Source organism: Euleptes europaea, chromosome 1 (assembly GCF_029931775.1).
Source record: "Euleptes europaea isolate rEulEur1 chromosome 1, rEulEur1.hap1, whole genome shotgun sequence".
Taxonomy (NCBI): Eukaryota; Metazoa; Chordata; class Lepidosauria; order Squamata; family Sphaerodactylidae; genus Euleptes; species Euleptes europaea.
Genome location: NC_079312.1, coordinates 96,213,981 through 96,241,068, shown reverse-complemented (window position 1 = coordinate 96,241,068; position 27,088 = coordinate 96,213,981). Strand labels below are relative to the sequence as shown.

The 27,088-nt window shown below is 42.8% G+C and overlaps 1 protein-coding gene across 1 annotated transcript in view; it reads right to left on the bottom strand.

Annotated features, from left to right (window-relative positions):
- Positions 1–209: 209 nt before the first annotated feature.
- The window catches only part of LOC130483486 (solute carrier family 22 member 4-like), a 65,096-nt gene continuing 38,217 nt past the window's right edge, over positions 210–27,088 (bottom strand). Inside the window, exons 4-10 of the mRNA XM_056856251.1 lie at positions 23,763–23,934; positions 16,356–16,482; positions 13,328–13,425; positions 12,157–12,371; positions 10,522–10,704; positions 2,485–2,620; positions 210–315 (exon numbers count right to left, since the gene is read on the bottom strand). Of these exons, the coding sequence (XP_056712229.1) occupies positions 243–315; positions 2,485–2,620; positions 10,522–10,704; positions 12,157–12,371; positions 13,328–13,425; positions 16,356–16,482; positions 23,763–23,934 (1,004 nt within the window). The 3' untranslated portion in view covers positions 210–242. The remainder of the gene's footprint in view (positions 316–2,484; positions 2,621–10,521; positions 10,705–12,156; positions 12,372–13,327; positions 13,426–16,355; positions 16,483–23,762; positions 23,935–27,088) is intronic.

The following is a 27,088-nucleotide window of genomic DNA, read 5'->3' as shown; positions in this document are numbered from 1 at the left end:
CAGAAGGTGAAAGAACTCAACGCTTTAAAAAAATGAAGACACTAAAACAGCTATTAATAAGGAGCTTTACATATGCTGACAGCAACTTCAAAGAAAACCCCCAAATTTGGTACATGACAGCTGTGAATTGTGGAATGACTATAACTACTCTCTAGTAGCATTAATGACTTTTCATTTCTATTCAGAATTACATTTTTTTTAAAGTCCAGGATGTCCATATATCAAAAGGTAGAAATGTACGATCATAGCTGTGTAATCAAGTTCTTGTCATTCTTTGAATGATCTATTTTAGTTGTAAGTTTTCTGTTTCTGAATCTGGAAAAAAAAAGATTTCATACATTAGAAATAATGAGGCTTACTAATATTCTTATTTCCAGAAGGAACTCTATCACTCTTTTGTCTAACCATATCTCTGTGCAACATGATATCTGTAAAGAAGAAATAAGTCTAATAAAATCTGATGTAATCCTAAATACATCTAGAATGACCTCTACTAGACTTACTTCTGAGTAAGCATGCTCAGAATTTGTAAAAATCTCTTCCTAGGGATGTACAATTTCCCAAAAGTCTGAAACCATGAAAAAAAAGATGGGGGGTGTAACAAAAAAGATAATTTGGGGGAAATGTAATTATATGCAGTACTAACTTTCCTATTAAACCTACTCCTGTTTTGCTGCTTTAACATCAAATGCATATAATATTGTATTAATTGACATATTTATTAGATTAAAAAAAATATAAGTGCCGAGTTTTCTACAAGCAAAACTGCAAATATACCCATTAATGAGGCAAGAGAAAACTGCAAACTGCTGCTCTCTATTCTAGCACATTACATTCATTTCCAAAGGAATAAGTACGTATCATGGGAGTTTGTTCAGGGATCTACAAAAAGATCCATTTTTTTGCAATGGAAAAATTGGAAAAATGGCCTGAGACTTTTCCACTGGAAAAACTGAAAACAAAACATGTTTCCACCTCTCCCAATTTTTCCATCCCCGCCCCAGTCTTTCTCACCTCTAGTTCTTCCACCATCATTTTAGAACTGAAAACTGTCAGAAAAGGGCTTAACAAATCACCTCCAAAAGCATTTCCCTCTTCTTTTTTTTTAATACCAGGTTGAGGAAGTATTCTGTGCATCTGAAAAGCTTGCATTTCCAAGGGTGGCTGGGCTTGGTAACCAACCATATATTACCTGTAACAGTGTGAAAATTCCTAGGCTACTTGATCATATACTGCTTTAATTTTTTAAAAAAAATCTGGAGTGAAGAAAGTGGAGAAAGGGGGGCCAGCCAGGAAAATCAGTGCCAGGAACAAGGGACAAGAGGACTGAAGACAACTTTCCTAGCATCAAAGCCAATTCTTGGAGGGTCCAGCCAGACAAAGAGGCGGCGCAGTACAGTTCAGTTCTATCCAGTTTCTCCTATCATTGTTTATAGTTCACTCTGACACTCCATGACTCTTAACCCACTTACTTAAAGCACACAGAGAGCAAGCCTGTATCTAGGTAGACATTCCTTCCCCCAGCTTCCCTAGCAGTCTGGATGCCAATTATTACCGGGAGATCTTTTGGGCCACTGTTACAACTTCAACCTTGCAAGATCTACTTTGTTTTTAATAGAACCCAGAGATCCACCAACCCAGAACCAGACATAAAATAGTGGTTCAGTTGATGGTCAAACAGATCAAGAGAAATGGCTTGTTCCTTGTTTTTTTCCACGCTGGCTTTCCTCAGCGTGCATTACACACACATGCAGAGATTTTGCTTTGTGGTACATCAACGTAGAATTAAGGGACAGCTTTCTTCTGAGAACACATTCATCCTAGGAATTAGCCTAGGTCAACCATTGAAGACATGACAGAAATACATTTTTTGCTTTTTAACTCAGAATGGGCAGAGGCAACAACAGCATAAGCCTTTAAGTCTAGCTCTCCAAGTTTCTGAACGATACTTGTGTGGCCTCAATTATTCCTACATGTGTGATACACAGAGACCACAAAGAAGAAACATGGTTTCTTTTATGGTCTGGATCAGCTATTAGCACCCTGCTAACATGTGTATAAAATTCATGTATATTTTACATTTTGTTTCTTGGCCCAAAGTTCATCAGCTTGCGGATCCAGATGCAAAGGGGGAGGGACAAGGAAACAAACAAAAAAAGCCAAAGGCCAACTGTGGCTAGTGGCATAGCTGGGACTCTTCTTAACCTGGCTGGGCAGACCAGAGGGAAGACTTCTTCACTGAGGTTCACCAGCCAGAGTCCCGCCCCTGGCCAGGCAAGGGATGTGAGACATTGAGGGCCTGCATTGCCTCAGGAAGATCCCCAAGGCAAGCCAGTGGCCACAGCTGGCTATCCCTCCATGCCTTGCCTGTCCCCACACCCCCGCGAGCCAGCATACAGGACCCCAGGTAATTCTGGGCCCGTGCTTCAAGGCTCTGAAAATATAGTACTCGTGGAGAGATACACGCCAATTAAATATGCTTACCCTTTAACTCGCAGCATCTCTTGAAATGTCTCTGGTAGCGGGTTACCATAACTTTCTGGGAGGAAGAGGGTGAGAATCCCTATCAGCACAGTCAGGCTGCCCATAAGGATGTACGGTAGATATCTATCATAGGCACCTGGTAAACACACAAGATGGGCAAGTTTATATATATATATATATATATGAACATATCTATATTTTGCCGTCGAGTCACAGCTGATTTATGACGACCCCGTAGGATTTTCAAGGCAAGAGACAATTGGAGGTGGTTTGCCATTGCTTGCCTCTATGTCACGCCCCTGGTATTCCTTGAAGGTCTCCCATCCAAATACCAGCCAGGGTCAAGGCTGAGTGTGTGTGACTGGTCACCCAGCAAGTTTCCATGGCAATGTGGGGATTCGAACCTGGGTTTCCCAGATCCTAGTCCAACACTTTAACCACTACACCACGCTGGCTCTCAGTTTTTATACAGTTGTATGAAATCTGAGGTACAATTATTTTATCAGTTTTGTATACTGTCCTTCTCTCAGGACATCAGAGTAGCATATTTGGGGTTATCCCATGGTATGCAAATAACAACCCCTTGTTCCAGATGACTCTGGTCAGGTCTGATTCAAATAGGCATGAACATAAGCCCTCCTATAACAGGTCATTAATCTGGCAAGAGTTACACCTCAACATTTTTGGCTCGTTTTTGGGTATAGTACACAAGTAAAAATATTACTAGAGAATATTGACTCCATTTTATTTTTTTATTAAAGCCTAATTATTTATACTTTAGCATAGTCCAATTTATGATAATACCATCCACTGATTTTACATAGACTGTTCAAGGACAGCAATTATTTCAGCCCATTTATTTATTACCAAGAGGAAAAAGACTACACGCAAGAAGCATTTTCAAAGAACATACTATCGATCTGTTCAGTTTCCCATATTAATAGGTTTTCAGAATCATCTTCTAATAATAGCTAGCTGACCCACCTCATACGGCTCACATTCTTAGTTCAGCATTATCTAATAACTTCAAACATCATACAAATCTATATCCAAATATCTTCTTCAAATATATGTTCACTTTTTATTAGAACGAAAAATATCAAAAACAAGGATTACAAATTTCTCATACATGACTATCTACTGGTCCCCAACCAACGCACTCATCTTTTAATTATAGCTTCACCTGCATATTTAGATGCATATTTCTGCCATTCGCAGACACTTCTTACCCCTGGGCCCAGACATGTATCTATTGATATTAATTATACTATTTCTTATCTACTAGAGACCATATCAGTCTGTTCCTCCTTTGTTTCTCTCCAAGGCTATTCTATTCTGGGTCTCTGGACTCCCTACTTGGAATGTCTCATTGTTTAGCTGAGAGGCTAGGCCAGCTCTGATTCCGGCCTGCTGAAAAGCATCCCCCATGACCTTTTTGGTTAAGACCAGTAACCATACCTTTATATTTCTGGCTATATCCAGGGCACTATGCTGAGAGAAAATGACCACCCGGTAAGTGTCATAGAGAACGGAGCCTTGTTTACTCACCGTGACGGTTCCTTCTGTTCTGGGACGAAGGGCATCTTGTCAATCATGGGTATTATCGTCACGTGCCCAGGGAGGCAGGACCACAAAGCTTTCTGACTTCCTGTCTCCCTGGGCGGGAAGCCCAGTTTATGTACTCGCCGAGCTAAAGAAACAGGTAAGCATATACGAAAAAAACATACAGCGAATAATAGCACGCCGTTAAAAAACAGTAACTATGAACTCCATTATAACTGAGAAAGTAGAAGAGAAGGCAACAGGAAGACCCCTTGAACAACAGGCATGATGGCGGACATAGGGAGCATCTTGTACTGTAATTAAACTACTTTATCTCCGACGCATCTAGTATACCCTCTAAGCAGATAAGAATCAAATGAAGGGAGAGTCTTGGATACTAATGGGCGGGCAAGATGCCCTTCGTCCCAGAACAGAAGGAGCCGTCACGGTGAGTAAACAAGGCTCCGTTCTCAGTTCTGGACGAAGGGCATCTTGTCAATCATGGGATGTCCAAGAGCTAGATGACCGGGTGGGAATTAGGATGAATCCAAGACCTGCTGTAGAATCCTTCTGCCGAAGGCAGCATCAGCAGAAGCCATGGAATCGATCCTATAGTGTTTGATGAATGTAGAGGCTGTCAACCAGGTGGCCGCCCTACATATCTCATCCAGAGATGCCTGTCTACTGAAGGCAGCGGACGTGGCCGCACTGCGCACAGAGTGCGCGGTGATTCCAGCCGGAGGAGGTATCCTACTAGCCCTATAGGCCTCTATGATGCATTGTCTCACTGCGGAACTGACTGCAGGAGACATTTCCCCCCCTTGGAAGGACTGGATAAGGAGATGACTAGAGCTTCCGACTTCCTAATGGAAGAAGTACGCTTGAGATACACTTTCAATAATCTCCTTAGGTCTAGGTGGTGCCACTCCTTTTCCTTTGGGTGGGAAGGGTTCGGGCAAAAGGAAGGCAAATGGATTTCCTGAGATCGGTGAAAGATGGAATTCACCTTGGGAATAAAGTAGGATCTGGTCTCAAGACCACCTTGTCCCTATGAAATATGCAGAATCCCTCACCACATGAAAGAGCACTCAGCTCGGAAACTCGACGAGCTGAGGTAACTGCTGTGAGGAATATAGTTTTGAGTCTCAGCAACCGTAAAGGGATCTCTCTGATTGGTTCGAATGGATGATGGGTCAGTGCAGCTAGAACCACGTTTAACCGCCAAGTTGGAAAATGGTGAACTGTAGGCAGGCTAGTTTGTCCTACATCCTTGAGGAAGGTTATGAATTGGGGATGTTTTGACAGAGGGGAGCCCCCCTCCGTTGACAACACGGTGGACAGAGCTGCCACCTGTCTACGAAGGGTGGCGGCCTTAAGACCCATCTGAACACCCTATTGGAGGAACTGTAGGATGGAAGGAATGTCCGGTGAGAGTGGATTTAATCGCTTGCGTTTGCACCATAGCACAAAGGCTCGCCAGGAGGTGTTATAGATTCTCCGGGTGGATGGCTTTCTGGCCTCTATCATTGTGTCCACCACTTCTGTAGTATAACCCCTCTTTAAGAGGGACCTCCTCTCAATTTCCACGCGGTTAAGCGCAGCCATTGAGGTTCCGGGTGCCATAACGGACCCTGAATGAGCAGGTCCGGGATGTTCGGGAGTTCCCAAGGAGCCTGTATCGAGAGTTCTCTCAGGCTGGGGAACCATGGTCTTCTTGGCCACATGGGAGCAATGAGGATTACCGTGGCTTGCTCCTTTCTGATCTTTCTTATCACCCTCTGAAGGATGGGGATGGGAGGGAAGGCGAACAGGATCCCCCTCGGCCATGGGGCCAGAAGGGCATCCATGTCCTCCACCTCTGGGTGAAAATAACGGTTTAGGAATCTCGGAAGCAGGTGGTTGGATGACGAGGCAAACAGGTCTACCTGACGTTGGCCGAATCTCTCTATCACCTGTTGGAAGACCGACCTGTTGAGGGACCACTCGCCCTCGTCCAACACCTGACGACTCAACCAGTCGGCTTGAATGTTGAGTATTCCACTCACGTGCTCTGCGGTGAGCGACAGCAGGTTTCTTTCGGCCCAAGACAGGATGAATTCCGCCTCTCTGTGGAGTCTGGATGACCTCGACCCCCCCTGCTTGTTCAGATAGGCTTTGGCTGACGTGTTGTCCGTTCAGACCAAGGCATGCCTGTGTAGGAGAAGAAGCTCGAAATGCCTTAGAGCCAATCGAATCGCCCTTAGTTCTAAGAGATTTATGTGCAGCCTTTTCTCTGCCTGAGACTAGGTCCCCTGGACTATGTGATTCTGGCAAGTTGCGCCCCAACCCTCCAGGCTTGCATCCGTATAATCCTGAGTTTGCTCTTCCGTCAGGAAATGCAGCCCTTTTCTGAGGTTGCTGAACTTGCTCCACCACAGGAGTGAGCGTCGGAAGTCTATGGGGAGAGGAATGGTTCTGTCCCTGCTCTGCGTAATAAGGGCCTGGTATGGCTGCAACAGTATCTGCAGTGGCCTGGAGTGGAACCTGGCCCAGGGTACCGAGCTGAGGCAAGCTACCATCTTGCCCAGCAGTTTGGCTAATGTCATAATCTTTCCCCGAGTGGAACTGATGGTGGAATGCACCATGGACTGGATCTTGGTGATCTTGTCCCGGGGCAGAAACACTCGGTTCTGGTGAGTGTCTATGATGACCCCCAGATGTTCTAACCTTTGCGTGGGGGTCAGGTGGCTCTTCTGTGTTCACAAGGAATCCGTGTTTTGTTAGGACATCAATTACCCTGGATGTGTGAGCAGTGGCTTCCTCTCTGGACTTTGAGCAAATTAGCAAATCGTCCAGATAGGGGAAGACTGTTATCCCCTCCTGATGCAGAAGTGCCACCAACGTCACTAAGATTTTTGAGAAGACTTGTGGGGCGGAAGTAAGCCCGAAGGGGAGCGCCTTGAATTGGTAATGAGATTTGTTGTAGCAGAACCTGAGGAATCTCCGATGGGAGGTGTGAATTGGAACATGAAGGTATGCCTCCTTCAGATCTAGGGAGGTTAGGAATTGATCTATCTGCAGGGACTCCAGAATGAATTGGAGGGTTTCCATTTGAAATTTCCTGTACCTGACCCTTCTGTTTAGGTGTTTCAGGTCCAAGATAGCTCGCCAGTCCCCATTTTTCTTGGGGACTGTAAAGAAGATGGAATATACCCCCCTGCCCTGTTCCTCCCGAGGGACTGGTTCTATGGCCTGGATTTGTTGTAGTTGACAAATGGCCTGTAGCGTTCTTTGGTGCTTCTCTAATCGAATTGATCTTGGTGAGTTTAGGAATTTGTCTTTTGGGAGACTGGTGAACTCTATCAGGTATCCCGAGGAAATGATCTGAGATACCCAGGCGTCTGTGTAGGAGCGCTCCCACACCTGGTGGAACTGCAGGAGCCTGCCCCCCACCTCTAGTGACTTGGCGTCGCTGCTTGGGGTTTTTGTTGAACTTGTCCCCTCTGTTACCAGGGAACTGCTGTTGATGGCCCTGAGAGGGACGAAAAAATCTGCCACCTCCTCAACGAAAGGAGCCCCTGCTACTGTTGTTCCAGGTTCCCCTGCGCTGGTTGTGTCTATAGGGTGCTAATGTGTGAGAAGATCTAAAGTTGGGGAAAGAAGAGGAGGTCTTCCCATCCTTTTTGTAGGATTTGGGCAGAACCTTCTTTTTGTCTTTATTCTCTATTAAGATCTTTTCTAGTCTTTCCCCAAAAAGTTTCCCCCCAGTGTAAGGGAAAGACATGGTTAAGGTTTTGTTCTTGATCTCATTTTGCCATGGGCGTATCCAGAGAGCCCTTCTGATGGCAATGTTTGATGAAGTGGCCCGGGCTGCAAAGGACATAGCGTCCAGAGAAGCATCTGCCATGAAAACCGAAGCCTTGAGTAGTCTGTTAAGACCTTCAGACAGCTTCCGGTTATCTCCAGTATACAGCTGTAAGATCTTTCTGAGCCACACAATGGAGGCTCGTGCCATAAGGGAGGTAGCTGCAGAAGTCTGTATGGCCAGAGTAGAGGCCTCATGGACCTTTTTGGAAAGGATCTCTGCCTTTCTGTCTATTGGGTCTCTTATGGTCCCCATGCCATCCTCTGATGGGAGGTCTGGGGAGTGAACCGCTGCAACTGGAGCGTCTATGAGAGGGGTTTGAAAGAGACTCATGGCCTGAGGCACCATAGTGTAGAGCTTCTTAACACTAGCCGGAAATTGCCTGTTAGCAAGAGGCTTGTCAAACTCTGTCTGAACCTGAGTTTCAAAAAACTCCGGAAAAGGGATTTCCCAGACACAAGGCTTTGTACTGGGGAAGAACTCACTGGCTCCCTTTTTCTTGGCCTTGGAAGTGGCCTCGCTAGCCGGGACTGGGTCTTCGTTGAGATCCAAGGATATTAGTGCTTTATTAAGCAAACCCTGGAAGTCCTCGGCCAGAAAGAGGCGAGGGTGTTGCTCCTCTAAGAGGACTGGTGTGTCCTCGTCGGATTCGAACTCCCCTTCCTCCCTGCTTTCATTATCAGAAGTTGCTGATAAATGCTCTTCCTGCAGTGAAGGTTGGGCTTTTAGAGCCGCCTTAGTGCGCCACTGCGTTCCTGACTGGTTGTGCTTATCCCCTTGCCCCTGTAGGGAATGGGCAGCAGGTTGAGAATGGGAAGGGTCAGTGCCTTGGATGATGGGGGCGAGTGAATTTCTAAATGCCTCCATCATCTGCGCCTGCTTATCCAGGACCCCATTAAAAAGATTAAGCATCTCCCGCCTGGTTACAGGGGCCTCCGAGTCCGCTATTAATACGTTACCACCCCGACGAGATTCAGATCCGTTCGGGTCATCGATCCTTCTAGGGCTCGCCTGGGCCGTCGCTGCGTCGGGCGCCATTTTGTGAACTTCGCTCTGCCCGGCGCTATTTTGAGGCGGCTCCTCGGAGCGCGCCTTTTTTGTGGCCGACAGCCCCTCCGTCCCGCGGCTCCCGGAGCCGAGGACGAGGGCCGAGTCGCGGTCCTCCTCGGACAAAAGGTCCGTGTCTGAGTCTCTCCTGCCGTCCGCCATCTTGCCTAACGAGGCGAAGTGGGGTCGGAGAGATAAGGGAAAGAATGCAGAAGGAGGCGGGGGAGGAGGGGGCTTGCAAGGATCCCAAAGGATCGAAAGAGGCACACAGGAGGGAGGAGACGAACAACGAAAGGCCAAAACAGACTGAGGTAGAAAGGAGTGAAGAGAAAAAATTCTTCCAGAAACGGAGCTCAAAGACTACGCTGCCACCCTGATCAAGGCAGGACGGAAACTGGGCTTCCCGCCCAGGGAGACAGGAAGTCGGAAAGCTTTGTGGTCCTGCCTCCCTGGGCACGTGACGATAATACCCATGATTGACAAGATGCCCTTCGTCCAGAACTGAGAAGCAGCATTCAAGTCTCTATCAAGTCCAACATTTCTACAACATTACACAGACTGATTTAAGTTGTAAAACAGCTTTGATAAATCCCTTTCCTGAATCACTAGCAGTAAATTATAGTTATAATCTTTCACTGTATGGAAGTTAAGAACTATGCTCTGATCACATCAAGGTTAGATTACTGTAATGTCCTCTGCACGAGGCTGCCTTTGAAAAGAAACTTCAGCTGGTCCAGCAACCAGGCTATTGTCAGGGGCTAAATGTATCACCCCTGTGCTGAAAAAGTTACATTGGCTGCCCATATCTTTCCAGGCACAATTCAAAGTGCTGGTTCTTACCTATAAGGCCTTCAATGGCTTGGGTCCAGAATATTTCAAGGACCACTTCTTCCCATACTGTCCAGCCCACCAGTTGAGGTCCTCTTCTCAAAGTTTGTTCTCTGTGCCCCTGCCTTCAGAGATTAGGAGAATGGTGATCAGAGACAGGGATTTTCCAGTAATGGCATCTTGCCTTTGGAATGCCCTCCTTCATGAGGCTCACCTAGCTCCTATCTTACTTTCGTTTAGGTGCCAGGCAAAAACATTTCACCAAGGCTTTTAACTAAGTTCCTTCCGTTAGGTGTTTTCTGATCTGCTCCAGGCCTAAGCACTGTTTTATCAATATCATTTTAGTCTGCATTGTTTTTATGAGCTGTTAAACCCTGGATAGGCTATTTTTATTGTCTTTTGTTGTTTTACTGATATTTTTTGTTTATGATTGTTTTTACCACTCCTTGGTTTTGTTTCATTGTTGAAAAGCTTACTTGAGCTGGTCTGGCCAGGGGGCATACAAATTTTCTACATGAATAAATAAAATAAAGTGGCTTTAAAAAAAAAGTTACTTTGCAAGAAGACTGTACCATAGGGAATAATGGTACCTTTTCATATTAAAGGTTTGAGATGTGTAATTTAAAGCAAAAAGAGGCTTAAGGATATACAACTAGCACATGAACCATGCACATAACGTCTACAGGTTCCTTAAAAGAACCTTATTTAAATGAATTTTGGCATACTTTCATGCAAACACCTCCAAAGTAGAAGGCAAATTATAGGACGTTTCTTACCAAGATAAACAAAGTAAGGAGCGATGATGCTGCCCACCCGGGAGGACATTGAAGTGGCACCCACGGCCATGTTCCTTACTATGGTTGGGTAAAGTTCTGCAGTGTAGACATAAAGCATGGAGAAGGCGGCTGTGACTCCAAATTTTCCCAACATTGCCAGGATAAGAGAAAGGAGATGAAGATCTGGAAAAAACAGAAAGGAGTCGTAAGGGCACTGTGCTCTTTTCATTCGGCTCCTTTGCACATTTCCTCCTATTATCCTAGCTTGTTTTTATCCTACAAACCATATTTGTTAACATTTTTGCCTTATTTGTGGAATATACATTCAGACACTTGAGTCAGATACAGATCTGAGACTGTGCTACTGGCACAATATACTCTTATCCCTTATCCCATGAGGGTAGGTAACTGAAAATACTAATAGTGCATTCCTGAGAGGAATGCCTATGCCGGGCTTAGGAGGCAATGCAGCAGCACTGCCTCCTAAGGAGGTTTCGGCCAGGCCGAAACTTCCGCCCAGCACCAAAAATTCGTGCAACCCTCATAGGCTTGCAAACGGCGGCTCCCCCCCCCCCCCCCGGGCAGTGCCATGACACCCCAGGAATGCTTCCTAGGACGCTGCCGCGGCCTTTGTCATAAACGCCAGCATACGCTGTGGGCCCTTGCGCTGGCGCTGCCTTTCAATGGCCTGCAGAGGCCTTTCGTCCTGGCCGCCGATGCGGCTCAGGAATGCACTGTAAGAATGCATGACCCTGGCCCAGAAAATTCTGGATTAGTAAACTTTTATTTTCATATTGTGAGGACTAGGAAGTTTTCCTGCTGACAAACCTAAAATGTTCCGATGGTTTTTTTGTCTGTCTGGGGGGGTGCTCAGTATATACTTAAGGATCCCACTTATGGAATCTTACACGGGCCTCTTCAAGATGCATATCTGAACAAGAAAACAGGGTATGAAACCAAGGTGATATAGGCCTAAAAGCTAGATGTGATGGCATCCCTGAATCCACCACAGTGACATGTGTGCCATTTTAGGGATGAAATTTCTCTATTTACAAACACCATGGGGGCCTCATCCTGATAAGCATGGTAGTAGGGGAGCCTGTTTCCCCAGCCCACACACCATTTTCAAAAGCTCAAATGCTGGGGGTTTGGGCTCTTGAAAACAGCACTGGTGGGGGGACAGGAGCCCCCCCAGACCATGGTCCTGATCAGGATCAGGCCCCTGCAGCTTTTGTAAATAGAGGAAATTTGAACACACTCATGAACACATGAAGCTGCCTTATACTGAATCAAACCACTGATCTATCAAAGTCAGTACTGTCTACTCAAGACTGGCAGCGGTTCTCCAGGGTCTCAGGCAGAGGTTTTTTGCATCACCTGGTCCTTTTAACAGGGAATCCTGGAGATTCAACCTGGTACCTTCTACATGCCAAACAGATGCTGTGTCTCGGAGTCACAGCACCTCCACCTAAAATGGTGGAGGTGTTCCTGATGTGGACTTAGGGATGTTGTCACATCTAGTGTGGTCCTCAGCTGCTTGGCTGAAGTTTGTCTCTTTCGAACTAGCTCTTGACTGGAGTCTTCATAAACCTTTGACAAACATTCATATATGTACAGTACTGGTGAACTTGATACCTGCAGGTACCAGTTGAATAAACAAAATAACACCTCCTCCAAAAAACAGTGTGCCAGATATCGAATAACGTCGAGGCAGGGTCCGAAGGAGAAGCCAGGCAATCACATAGGCTGGAACTTCAATTACAGCTGACAGGAAGCAATTGAGGTAAGCATTTCCATGCAGGTTGGAGGTGTTGAGTGACAGACCGAAATAGCCAATTGATGTGAACATCCTGAACAAAGAAGAAGAGGGGAAAAGCAGCAAATGATGCAAGCTTTGATATCCATATTGTTAGCAAGTAAACATGTAAGAATTGATTCAAATTCCTAACTTCAGAATCTCAAAAACAGCTGCCATATTTTCTAATCTACCACTCTGTGTGGCAATGTTTTGTGCTTAAAATGCTTTCACCTACAAGTCATACAGCAGACTTTTACTCAGGCAGGTAATAACGGCCTTTTCTGGCCAGACCAGATGCCTATTGGGTACCACACTCAACCAGATGCTACTAGTTTGTTGTGGCTGCCATAGAGAGTTGCTGTTTGGTTGTAGAGATGACAATGATGACATCATTATTATAGCATCATCATCGTTACTAACAACAACAATAATGGTGTGCTACAGAATGACATCATCTGAAGCTCCTAATCACTCACATTTATTGATATCTCCCATGCAGTACCATTGTTTTTACGATGTTTCATAAGAAAGGCTTTATGTATAAACCTCCTATTATTAAAATTCCTTGGATATCCACATGGCCATTTAAATAAGCTAAATAGTCATAAAAGGATTTTATCTCACTTTTGTATCCTGTAGTAATCCTCATGAAAATTTATTCTCCATTAAATATGAATTTAGGAACAAAGAAACTGTCTACTGAAACACGAGAATCAAAGGACAAAGCACTGAAAAGGGAGTCGGATGTAGAAATGTTGCTGGAATTCTCCTACTTAGAAATTGATCAGATAAATCTTCTCACAAGCACAACAAACTTAAATAAACCAGCTCATATATTTGTGATGTGCTGTTTACATAGTTAGGGTGAGTATTTGAACAACACAGTTCGCACACACATCTGAGTGTCCCATTGGGGTCTGATGAACAACATGCCTTCCCAAAAAGAAGGGCTATTCCTCCAAACATCCTCTTGTTCCTCATGTGTTTTAGGATCATACCCTTACTTACCACAAAAGAAGAGACATGACAGTGATCAGTGCAATGTTTTGAGTTCTGAACAAGTCCAGAAGTATTGCCTTCTGCTGCTTGATATTCACATCTTGCATCTGTAAAGGAAAAAAAAGAAAAAAATCACAAAACAAGCTAAGTTAAAATTCCTAGATGCTCCAAAAAAAGGGTCACGTTATAACATTACAATCGAGGCAATGACCTAGTAAAGCTACAGAGTATGTATGATTCAAACAAGCTTTAAGTCATTCACAAACCAGTATAAAATGAACAAAAGGCTAGAATTGTACAGCTCTGCTGCTTCTTTTAGCAATGATACACAGGAAACTAGAACACAGTTCCGAAATCCAATTATTTGTCCAGCTTCTATTTATGTTAGAAGACCAGCTCACATTTGGAGTCAGATTCAGCTACGTTTAAAGTTAACTAAATCGGAAAAAAGACCTAGAGGTCATTCATCATTTAATAGACAGATAATATTACTGCAGGGAAGGGTACCATAAGAATCAAAATCAAATTAACACTGAATAAAAATATCAACCATGATATGGAGGCAAACACTAGTTCTCAATTCAAGAAATGATACTTCCAGAAAGAAGCTTTCTATTGCAGTCATAAGCCTATGCTGATATAGTCGTGCCTGGACATTTCTTACAGGCTACAGTATTCTCCATTCTAGGAATGGCTGTCTGGCACTTAAATGCTTGGATCCTATGCCTTCCTTCTGCTTAAGCTCCTCTTCAACTGCTGCAGAAGCGGTCCTCTGGCGTTGAGCACTTCTGCTCATGCACATCCATGTCTCTCGTGCACAGTGAGAGAGAAACACTGGAAGACTGTCTTCAAGGTGAAGAGGAGTGCAAGGAGAAAGAAAGTATAAAATCCAAGCCAAAACACATTTATTAGACAATACTTCAGAATTATGACCTTCTATAAGTACAGTGCTGAAGATGGCTTATGCAATCAGAGAAGAACTCTAACATGTTTTGCAAAGTGCTGCTTAAATCTTGAGAACTTGGGAACTGATAAGGAACAAAATATTGTCGAAGGCTTTCACGGTCAGAGTTCATTGGTTCTTGTAGGTTATCCGGGCTGTGTAACCGTGGTCTTGGAATTTTCTTTCCTGACGTTTCGCCAGCAACTGTGGCAGGCATCTTCAGAGTAGTAACACTGAAGGACAGTGTCTCTCTGAGAGACTTACTGAAGGAGTCCTCCAATATTTTTGAGCCCATGGACACCTCTGAGAGACACTGTCCTTCAGTGTTACTACTCTGAAGATGCCTGCCACAGTTGCTGGCGAAACGTCAGGAAAGAAAATTCCAAGACCACGGTTACACAGCCCGGATAACCTACAAGAACCAATGATAAGGAACAATTTGCAATGCATCTTGGAAAGTACCTTTTCCAGTATAAGAAACATCTATGCTAGAGGGATCCCTGTAAGAGATCTACGGCAAGGAAAAACTTTGTTTATTTGGGAAAATGCTGTGGCCATATGCATCTTATCAGCTGATGGGTCCACAATTAAAAAACAAATAAACATGCCTTAGCCCCTTGACCAAAAGAAATTGCTCATCCAAATTACCAAGTGATTCAGTTACAGGCTGAAACAAGCTCATATATCAAACTAAAAAACAGACGTGAGCTGCAAAGAACGTATTGTTAATGATATTACCATGTTAAACTGCAAGAATTACTCTAGTGGTAGATTTTCAGCTTATCTGTGCGCTCACCTGAGAAGAACACAGGTGAGCGGGAAAAGGTGAGTGGGAGCTCTCTCTGCTTTCACCACCTGCCCCCACAGGCATTGCTTTTACCTACCACCACAGTACCATAGTGCATCTTAATACTGTGGGTTCCCCCCACCCCCAATAAGTTCTATAGTTAGGCACCTTTTCCGCTTCACTGCCTCCTGCTACCCAAGTATAAACTGGAAGAGACAAGAGTCATTCCACCAAAAAACCTGTGATTTAACTAATTATTCTGGAGGGAGCTGCCAACTCTTTACTCCAATGACACCAACTCTTCTCCTAGCCCCCACGCAAGGTCCTATTCTGCTAGTTTTAAAGGACTACTCGCACTAAAACAGAAACAGACATAGCATCGCATGTATTTCTCTCTTTTGGTACTGAAGAGCCAATGTAGTGTGGTAGTTAAGAGCACTGAGCAAAGGACCAGGAAGACTTGGGTTCCAATCAGCTGTGAAGCACACCCAAGTTACATTGGACCAGTCGCTATCTCATAACCTAATCTGTTGTACAGGGTTGTTTTGAGAATAAAATGTAGAAGAGAGTAACCGTACACATCGCCCTCAGTTCCTTGATGGAAGAACAGGATAAAACGTAACGGAAGCAGGAACAGAAAGAGTCAGAGCACTAGATACTAGCAGACAGAGAACCAGCAGCTTTTGTGTCTCAGCTCTAAGCACTTACTGAAGGAGTCCTCCAATATTTTTGAGCCCATGGACACCTATGGCATTTTAAGAGGTGGCCATTTGGGGCAATGTCGCCCAGAACAAAAGAGAGCTCTCCTGCTGCATGGAGTTTCTATTTCTCCAGGAAGCTGTTCCTCGTTCAGGGCATCGGCACCAGGAAAGAGCTCCCGGACTGAAGGGCTTCTACCTCAGGAAAATGCAGCAGGCAGGAGGAGTGCCCCTTGGCAGAGCCAAGGATAGAGGGGGGAGAACCCAGGAGAAGGCGCCAGCTTACTTTCATTCCTGTAGAAGATTGGATTGCAGCTGCCACCCTAAAGAGGCTATTTGCCTGTGCCTCTGCAAAAACCACCATTCAACTAGAAGCCCTGCTAGATAATGGCCGCGTCTACTTTCTAAAAACGTTTGGTGGGGACCAGGAAATATGTCAGTGGGCACCATGGTACCTGTGAGTACCATGCTGGGGAATGCTGGCTTATAGTTTACACTGAGAGTCATTTGGTTTTGGACTGTTTGCTGTATTGGTTTATTGTAAATAAACACGCACATGCAATAAAGGACACAGAAAGATTTCAAAACACTAAGTTATGATACATTTACCTCTCCTGAATCTACAAGTGTTTCTGGGGCTGGAATACCATTCATTTTTGCAGCCTTTTGAATAATCCTTTCAGCTTCTTCAAATCTTCCTTGAGAGATCAACCACCGGGGAGATTCAGGAATGAGCCTATAACAAGTTTAAACAGTTATGCTGGCATTTTTATAACAACTCCACTTGTGGCAGATTAAGGGTTTCCACTATCAGTCTGTTTCCTTGGCTGGAGTCTCAAGTAGCAATTTTATGTTTGACTTTATTGATGTGTATTATCTCACTGAACCCTGTTCTGCATAGCCCAGGCTAGCCTGATCTCGTCAGATCTCGGAAGCTAAGCAGGGTTGGCCCTGGTTAGTATTTGGATGGCAGACCACCAAGGAAGTCCAGGGTCGCAATGCAGAGGCAGGCAATGGCAAACCACCTTGGTTAGTCTCTTGCCTTGAAAACCCTATGGGGTTGCCTTAAGTTGGCTGCGACTTGATGGCATTTTCCACCACCATTATCTCATTGAGCTTAAAGTGGAAGAAAAGGAGGGCCTGCAATCAGTTTTCTTATTTATATGTATAATTTAAGTGTATCAGTGATAAACTATGACTTACAGAAGAGCCAGCATGGTATAGTGGTTAAGGTGTCGGACTAGGAGCTGGGAAACCCAGGAAATCCCCACTCTGCCATGGAAACTTGCTGGGTGAACTTGGGCCAGTCACACACACTCAGCCTTGACCCTGGCAAGTATTTGGATGGGAGACCTCCAAGGAATACCAGGGGCGTGGCCCTGGGGCAGTTAATGGCAAACCACCTCCGAACACTGCCTCGAAAACCCTACAAGGCTGCCATGAGTCAGCTGTGACTTGACGGCAATTTAGAAAAAAATTACTTCCAGCCCAAGCTTAAAACATATTGGAAAGTTAATAATGTTGATTTTGGTGGAACTTCTTTCCAAGCAAGGTTGCTTGTGTTCACAACAGTTTTAGTACGCAAATAAAGTGGTATACAGATTATATCTCTGGCATGGCTGTGGCTCTCACCCAACATCATTAGCATGACAAGGTATATATGGGGTGTAAGAAGGAGCTCCAGGAACATACATGTCAATATGAGCACACTCCCTTTCATATTCTAAAATAGTATGATTTTTAAACATTTAAGAACAGTGCATGAAATGTTCCAGATACGGTCTAATAGGCAAATGAATTAACAAATGAGCATGTGTGCAGTAGTACAGTTTACAGTTTGGGAGAAAAATAGGTTTCTTTTGACCACTCCAGGGCATCACATCAAGTACTATGAAAACCTACACAATCAACCCTGGTATAGGCCACATAAGGCACAAAAGAGCTACCCCAGGCTCTACAATACTGCCTTCCAAATCCCTGAAAAGCTGTCACAACTGAAACAGACAAGTCTGACTTGTAACATGCAAGGTGAGAAAAATTATCACCAGTGCCATCTTGTGGTCATGACTGTTTTACATGCAGAACCATGTCTGATTACTGCAGCCCTATTGGGATTAATCCAGGCGCAAGTATCTCCTCCTTTATTTTCATTTTTAAAATTGTGTCTCTCTTGATATGATGTGCTTTTGTTTTCTTGCACGGGAAAGTGTATCAGTTTCTGGGGCAGGGGGGCAACTCTCAGAACTTGACAGTTGTATTTTGCAGTGTCATCTTCTACAGTCCGTCCCTCAAAGCCTTAAATGTCTACTTAGTGATAAGAATTATTTTTTTAAACATTAAGCAACAATAAATGTTAAGCACAATAAATTTCTACCCAACTGAGATCAAGAATACACACTGTCTGAAGCAGGTATCATCAAAATTGGTTACAAATTAGCGTGGGAAATCTCAGCACTAGGACTCCCAAATTCACAGGACTGGGCATAAGAGTCATAATGAGGGTCCAAAGGGAGACCTCATCCAATTTTGGGGTCCAATCACAGTCCTAGTCATGGTGCACCAACAGCCACTAGCTCTGCTCTACTAGCCCTTCTCCTGTGTGATAGGACTGAGGTTCACACAGGTCATCTGGATGGAGGGAGGGCTTGCCCCATACATGTAATTCTGAGGACCGTTAACTGGCTAGGGAACCGTGGCAAAGAGCTACAGCGCTGTTCCTTTGTAGTGAAGGAGTAATAATACTGGCAGACACTGTGTAATCACTTGCTCAGTCTCTGCCGATATCCTTAAAAAACAATAAGAAACATCCACCGTCAACATAAAGGAAATTCTAGTTTCTCAAGAGGCTTCTGTCTACATGAATCTAAAGGCACCAACATTTCCCTTCTTTTTTTAATTTACTTATTCATTTTTATGCCACTTTCCAATTGAAATTGTTCCCAATTTGGCTATGTAAAATAAGAACATCGATAATAATTTAAAAATAGATATTGAAATCAGGACTACTAAACTCAACATGCTATGCAGATTTATTCAGGAGCAAGTTCAGGAACTGTCACTCCTGTTATTCAGCAACTGAGTTCAAAGGCGCTTACACCCAGGTTACGCATTCACAGGGCTGCAATCCAAGCATACTGAGTTTCTGCTGCAAGAGGAAGCTAGTCAGATCTGTCTCTCCTCAGGCAAAGGGAACAAAGGAGGCTAGATGTGGGAGGCACATACAGGCCTCTCAATTTTTTCTAACAGCTTGGCATACTGAATGCCTGTGCATACACCAAGGGGATGTGAAAAGGGGATGTTATATTCGCTAAGAATCCCTCCATGTGTAGGCATTTTTTCAGGGGAACCCAAAATGAAAACACCAGAACTCCTAAATTCCTAAAAGTGGGAATAAGGATCATAATGATGGCAAAAAATGCACTGTACTCTTATGGGGAAGAATTGTGCCCTAGTTTTTTGTTTAGTTAATTTAACAAGAAAAAACAATAAAACAGTAAAAACAAGGGGTTTTGCTAATAATACTTTATATAAAGCCACAAAAACATATTTTAATCATAAAATGGGGGCTATTTGATTTTATAGAGGAAGGTCTGGGTGAAAAGGAATGAGTAGCTGTCTGATTATTGGCAGAACATAATTCACATTTCAAATCTCATTTTACCTCACCAAGTTAAGGACAAGCTAGCAGGCTTTTTAATATACAAGATTTTCTTTCTTTTCACCGCACAACTAGTCAAAAGGAAGTTAATGTGAATTTCTTTAAAGTTGTATTAACTTTTAAAAGGGTAATTGTAACATAAATCCACAAAAAATATTACTCAGGAGAAGAGGAAAAAGTTGTACACTCACATAAGAGTTAGCAAGCCTTATAATGACCAAGTTTAGGAATAAGATTCAAGACATCAAGAAAGCATGCAACACCAAATCAAAAGGGAAACGAGTGTCCTGCTCTCTTTCTAAATATGTGGCTATACAATCAAAAGTCTATGAAGGCATCAGCTTCCCCAGCTGAAGTTCTTAAGGGTGACATTCTTATGATAACAATGGCCTCTATTAAGCAGATATTTTGTAATGGGCTTGTCAAGAAACAGAGTCCTTTAGTGCAGTTTCTTGTTCTCTTACACATTGGTTCAGGCTTCGGACCTACAATAAAAAAGTTTAAGTTGGGAAGCAACTGTGCTGTTGCTTGAGATTCAGCAACCTGTGACCTTTTGCAACTGAGATAAGAGTCCAGGTGCTGGGAGGAGGCAGTTTCTATCCCGACTCTTCTCTAATCTCCAATGCCGAGAACAGTGGAGCCACATTCCATCCAATTAGTGAAGATGAAATCATGAGCCTTGACACCTGTGAGAACTTGGATGGCTTAGTTGCAGATAAGCCCCCACAACGTCATCTCACTCTGACCCCCGGGTCACATGGCTAGTAACAGGATTACATAATTAGTTGACATCACCAGCCATGGATCTGATTGGTCAAGTGAGCTCAAGCCAACTCAGACCCTTGGCCATAAAGTTTAGCATTTTCAGTCTAGTTTTGCTCTTTGTGCCTTTTTCATGGCTCCTTGATCCAACCTTGGATCTTTTGATTTGGTGCCTTCTTTATGGGTCAGGCATGCTGTATGTCCATGCTGACTCTTGGAAAGGTTGGACATTGAATGCTGGAGGATTTCAGCTGGAAGGTAACATCTGGTAATCTGAACTAATGTTATTACTGTGTAGTTATTCCTTTTGATTTAGCCTTTGTTATTTTAATCCTCACTGCTTACTGTTCTTTTAGAAATATTCTTGCAAAATTTTAATAAATCACTTTAATTATATCTTGTGGTCTTCAGGTGGCTTCAATCTAATTCCAGTACCTAGGCCTACATGGCTTTACCTACCAGGTTAGTTGTTTTGTGAAACTCATGCTGCAAGTGGTCTACCTTGCAGGGTTGACTTTCTTGATTTTAATCCCAGGAAGGTTGGAAGCCTATCCCTTGGCTTCCGGTTGTTTGGGTAGTTAAAAGGGGTTGGTGGCAGCTACTGAGGTGTGAAGACTCATACCTCAAGGTCTTGTAAACTTGTGTGTTGCTGGCCCATTCCAAGAATCCCTTGGACTCGGGTTCCTGACAGGACGAAATACTCATCATCTGTTCTTATTCATCAAATTGACTTCATACCTTTGGTTTCTCAGACAAGCAAGCTAACAGAAATCCCAGTTGGATTTCAGCCAAATGAAACATTTCTCCTTCAAACTTCATGCCATTTGGTTTCTTTGGCTTGTGGCAGAACCACGTGGCTACAGACTAGCTATGAGCTCAGTTATTCAAGGTTTTAAAGGCAAGCAGAGATTAAGAAAATAAAGAGTTAGAGACAGAAAGAAAAGCTCAACAGTGTATCTACCAAATAACACAATATGTGTGATAACAAGCAGGGATTTTATTAAAATTATCTGCTTCTCTGCCTACATAGATGATCAAAACAGAAGGGCAATTTCAGAATAATCATGAGAGGCATCAATGGCAGAGTGGAATGCACAGACTGAAACAACTCATGAATCGAATATTTTATTTAACCGCCAAAGTGGAAGAACAGAATGGTAAACAGGGTTCACATGTCTTCCTCCCTAGCAATATATCTAGCCAGTAGTTGTGTGTGTAAAGTGCCTTCAAGTCGCAGCCGACTTACAGCGACCCCTTTTGGGGGTTTTCATTGCATTGTACACAACAGTACTGGGGAAACGCATATATGTAAAAACACTACCTTCTGCCCCTGTGGGCTTAGGGACAATGTTGTGATCCACGAGACCTGAAGATGGAAGGAACGATGTACTACTGACATGCTGACTGAAGCTGGGAGAAGGGGAAACTGTACTCACTGCCTGTGATTCATAAAGCTTAGCCAGAAAGACTGAAGGGTGGATCCAATGTATTCCTTCTATTTACTCCAGAGGAAGTAGTCTTTCCACCAGAACAAAATTCATCACTTACAGAAGAGCCTTGCTGGATTGGACCAGTGGTCCATCTAAACCAGCATGCTGTTTCACACATAGGAAGGTAGTCATTGGATCCAACTCACTTCAGTGGACTCAGAAGCACTCAGAATGGTGCAACTCTGTTTAGGATTGCACTGAAAATGTTTTACTTTATTAGTAGGGATTATGCTTCTTTTGGGGAGCAACAGGTTCTGGGGAGCAAACTTTTCAAAATGTACAGCTGAGTTGTAGTCCTGGAGGCTGAAACTGAGGTATTCACTTTGGTAACGTACATCTTTGGAAAGAAACAGTTTAAAATGGAACCACTAAATTCTGGTAATTATTTAAGTATGATATCTGAGGTTGTTCTGTACTCACAGATAATGTTTTGAGGCAAACTAAAAGAAAAAGAGCAGAAAATGAGAAGCAACTTGAGAGGTGGGGTGTACTGATACCTGTGGGAAATGGAAAAGAAAAATGAGGGGCTACAGAGATGGTGTACAGAGACCTATAGAGATACAGGGGGATTCAGAGAAACACACGGTGCTCTTTGAGAAGAGTTCATTTTGAAGTGCAGAACAAAAGAGGGATATAACAGATGGGATTCAGAGACCTGTAGTGGTGCAGGGTGAGGCACGAAAGAGTGATGGCTATGGAAGGGAAAGAAATAAAAAGAAGTGTTAACAGAGCAGAGCGGCCTGCTGAACTGTAAAAGATTAAGAGAGAAGGTATGGGGTTCAGAGAATGAGTTACAACAAGCGCACTGAATATAAATTGTAACAAAATACTTCTTATGGTTAATATAGTAATGTGGCTTTCAAGTTAATAAAAATGTAGAAGCAGCCTTCTGAGTTAGGCACTGCCAGTTAAGGTTTATCGACACTCTTTTTGGGGTGAGAAGTCTGCTTCAGCTGGCACGAATGGCAGTGAACATCATCTGTAGAATGAATAAAGAACAATGGCTGTGTACATATTTAGCTAGTTACCTGATGCAAGAACTGATGACAGAAGGAATGAGCCATACCCTAGTGAGCTAATATAGTTTATCTTAGATGCTTTAAGATGTTGGAGAAGCTCAGTGTCACGTGCCAAGTTATGTAACCCTGACATTTAAACACATAAGCGAATACCAGAGCAAGCACCAAAAGCTTTTCAGACAAGTATGTGTGTCCACAACATCTTTTCTAGTTTTATCAGATTCTGCCTCTTCATACAGAAGCCTGCTTAAGGATCATCTGATCACAATGGAGATCTATTCAGTTATTTTTCTTGGCTAAATCCTTTCCTAGGACAATACTATTGACATCCCTAGAACAAAGCTTCACTTTAGTGCCTTTCCCCACCCCTGAATGTGCCTAGTCACAATCAAGCTATGAAAGCAAACCAGTTCATAACCCAAATACAGAAGCTATCCAACTGAAATTATGTTATCTGAAGTATCGTGTGAGGTATAGACAGATTTTAATTGCACACTTTTTGACTAGCCTTAAAAAGTATTTTAAAAGTTTGCTTGCTTCAAGACATTGTTATGACGATAAATTGAGGGAGAGGGGGAATCATGTATGTAATCCCAAGCTTCTTGGAAGAATGGCAGGACAAAAAGTATAACAGAAACAGCACATGCCCTACATGGTGCAATTTAGAAGGAATTCATCAGTCAGATTCATAGTTGTTTCCAAACTGGGGGGTGGGGGGTGGAAGAAGATTAAGAAAAGGAAAGGTTGAACAAAAGATCATCCAGCAACAACAGAAATAACAAAAAAGATAATAAAATGGCTGGAAGTTAAAGAATCAGATATCCCTGGGAAGAATTTCAAAAGAGCACTGAAAAGCCAACATATGATGCACTCAACCACCCCGGCAGAGACAGTGGGACTCAGGACAAAGATAATTTATGTAAGAGAATGTGTTTGACTTTCAAAGTTTCAGGGAGGGGGGAAGATATATCAAAGCAACGAAAGGCTGTTAAATACCAGCTGGTAATGTAACAATGCACGCTGAAGGCTATTAGCTACCGAGGACACATTTGTGAAGCTGAACACCTTTCAGAACAGTTAAACTCACCACCACAGTGGAACGCAGCATACCCCTGGTACAGTAAGAGCCAGTAGCAGCATCCGCCAGTCTCTGATGAAGTAAGCAAACAGTGGCAGCAACATGTAGCCAATTGCAAAAAATATGCAAATTCCTAATGTAGAGAATATAATACGAACTGATTTGCCAAGAATTTCTGTGCCTGTGCAAAACAAGGAGTGTGGGTTAGCATCTTAGCTCTTTTACCCCCCCTAACATTACCCAAAATATTGTTATTGCATTTAAATACAGTCTTTAAAACGAGCCATTCCCCCTATAGCATTTCAAGAGAGATATGGCTCAAAATTAGACCAAACTTAAACAAGATTTGAGCCTTTAGAAGCTCAAAAGCAATGCAAGAATGTGATGAAGACCATTCAGTCTGTCCCCACCACCTAGTATTTAGGTTCTGCAAATAAAAGTTTCATTTAGCTAACAGGGGGCTAACAGCTATTGCTAGACTTTCCCTGTCTAAATTTGTCTAATCCTTTCGTAAAAGGCATCTACGTCAGTGGCTGTGAATGCCATAAGACAGTGTGTTGTGAAGAAGTGTTTTGTCTTTCCTGAACCAGGTTCATAAAATCAGCTTCACACGATGATTGTGAAGGTTTGTCTTACTGAGAAGGGAAGAAAGAATCCTTCTGTCCACTCTCCAAACTGCTCATAATTTTATCCATGCTGATGTTACATAAGGAACACAACAAACCAAAAAAAACCTTGGGTTGCTTTCTCATAATCAGTTTTAGTTATTACACTTAAAAGTCACATTAACATGTACAGGGGGAAAGAAGGAAGGTTATATTCACAGAACACACTGACTAGAAATGCATGTTAGAATGTCTTTTGAGTCTAGTATAGTTCTTGTTCACGCCTTCCCATAGTTTAAAAAAGAAAAATAATCTAATTTAGGAATAGAAAATATAGGCTGTGATGTGACAATTAATACTGAAATGGAAGCACTGCAGGGTTCACTTCAAAGAACAGGGAAAATCCCAATTAGAGCAGCCCTCAGAGATATTAGGCCTAGCAGCTGTCACTGACAGAAACCTCTGAAGAAGAAAGCTCCCTGATGACTCTTTTTGTGTGGAGGCCATGAGGCCAGTATTCCCTCACTAAAACTGAAGGACTTCAACATCAGTGGTGACACTCAGCTCTTATACAATGTTTTAATGCATTAAAAGTGCTTTACACACATTATCCCAAATCTGATTATCCACTCACAAAGCTGACAAGGCTGCACAACCAGATCCAAATTAAAAAACCAACAATATGCCTCAATCCGCAAAATACCTTTCATTACTACCAGCTATATTGACACAAAACTGCGTGCAAGCAGTTAAAAATAAAAAGAGGGGAGAAGAAGAGATGTTTCAGGCCATGATTTCAAAGGCCTCCTTGACAGCCTATCTGGTTGAAGGTTGGTGGGCAAGTAGATGGAGCTTTTGATATCAGATTGTGCTCTAGTTGCTCTCAGCAAAAGTGTTCATTCACTTAAATTACTAAGACCAGCAGTCTTCCTTGTGTTGCTCTGAACTGAGATTCACAGACCCCATATAGGACTGAGAGTGCTTCTGAGAGGCACAGTGTTCCTAAGAAAACTGTTTCAAAACCACTGATATACATATAATCGTTATTTTGCCAGATTTGGTAAGGCAAACTGCACAGTGAGATTATATAGGACAATACGCAGAAAGATGACTGGATGAAAAAGTTGTCTTAATATCAAGAAAATAAAATTTCTGAAAGACAACTGCTCTAGTTTAAGCTCCAGTTTATTGAAATATGAATTTTTCATTTTGCAAATCAACCAAAATCATTTCTTATGTTCTCAGTCCAAGACCCCAGCCCTACAAACTAGCTGTTGCCTTCCCAAATTTCCCAGAAAGCCTTCTAACCCTGTCCCTTCAAAATAATTAAAAAAAAAACTTTAAAAATGTATAGGTGGAAGCCATTCAGATCAACTACTCATATAATTATTTGCATCAATTGTAATGTTAAAGCTTGTGGCTACAGAATTTCTTTATATTCCACAAACAAAAAAAAATCTGCAAACAACCTCCTTTTAATGAACAAACGTCCTTTTAATGAACAAACGTAACAGATTTTACTCAAGATTATTTTTTAAAAAATCTGTTCTAGTAGGAAATAAAAAATATCCAAGACGCAGAGACAGGCAATGGCAAAGCACCTGTGAACATCTCTTGTCTTGAAAACCCTACATGGTCGCCATGAGTCAGCTGTGATTTGAGGGCAAAAAAAAATAATAATTGTTGATAGCCAGAGAATGAAAATGTGGTACAATCTGAGTATAGTTAATTTAAATTCACTGAGAGCACCTTAGGATGCCTAAGTACTAGTACTGTTCCCAATATGCTGAAATGTCCAAGCACAATCCTATACTGAATTACTCCAGGCAAAGTCAGTTAATGAACTTAAGTTGCAGTAAATAGAGAACTGCACTGTAAATTGCCCGATAACTGCTCTTGCACAAATATTCATCACCTAGCAAAGCATGAACAATTTATACATTTTTATACAGGAGTCAAAATTCATTTGTTAAAAGCATTAAATATTTTGCCATTGTATTCCCATACCTCTCTAGCCGCAATAGGAGATAAATAGTGCTATTTAGATCAAGGAGACACAATTTGTCTCAATACTGGGGGGAAAGTTCCCCACACACCCTCTTCATCTCATATCACACATAACAGATAGTATCAAAGCACTTAAATCATATCCACCATGTGAGTCTTTAAGCGTTTCAAAAGGATGTTGGGGACTTTCTGGAAAAGTTTTTATGATAGCAAAAACAGGGTTATATTTGTGAAGGAAACACTTTAAATAGTCTCAGGGAAGATTATGACCATATTTATAAATGCTTAATAACTTATGGAATGGGAAAAAATTCCTAAAGAACAAATCTGTATTTCTAAGCAGCTCTATTTAAGTGGAGTGGTTATAATGTACAGCCACCATATGTGGTAGCTAATTTAAACTACACCATGAAGACTGAATGGTAAGTTATTTGTCTGTTACTCTTGCATCTCCCTTTTCTGCCCCTTAACTGTCTTCCCAACCACTGTCAAAATTTAAGTTTATTTTATTAAAATATTTATATATCTCCTCTGCCTTTGTGCATTAAGGCAGAACTGCATTAGTCATGCTGCATACCTATTCTCTCTAGTATCAGAGGAGCATGCCAATTATTTTGGGTGCGGTGGAACACGGACAGGATGGTGCTGCTGCACACGTCTTGTTTGTGGCTTCCTAGAGAGACCTGGTTGGCCACTGTGTGAACAGACTGCTGGACTTGATGG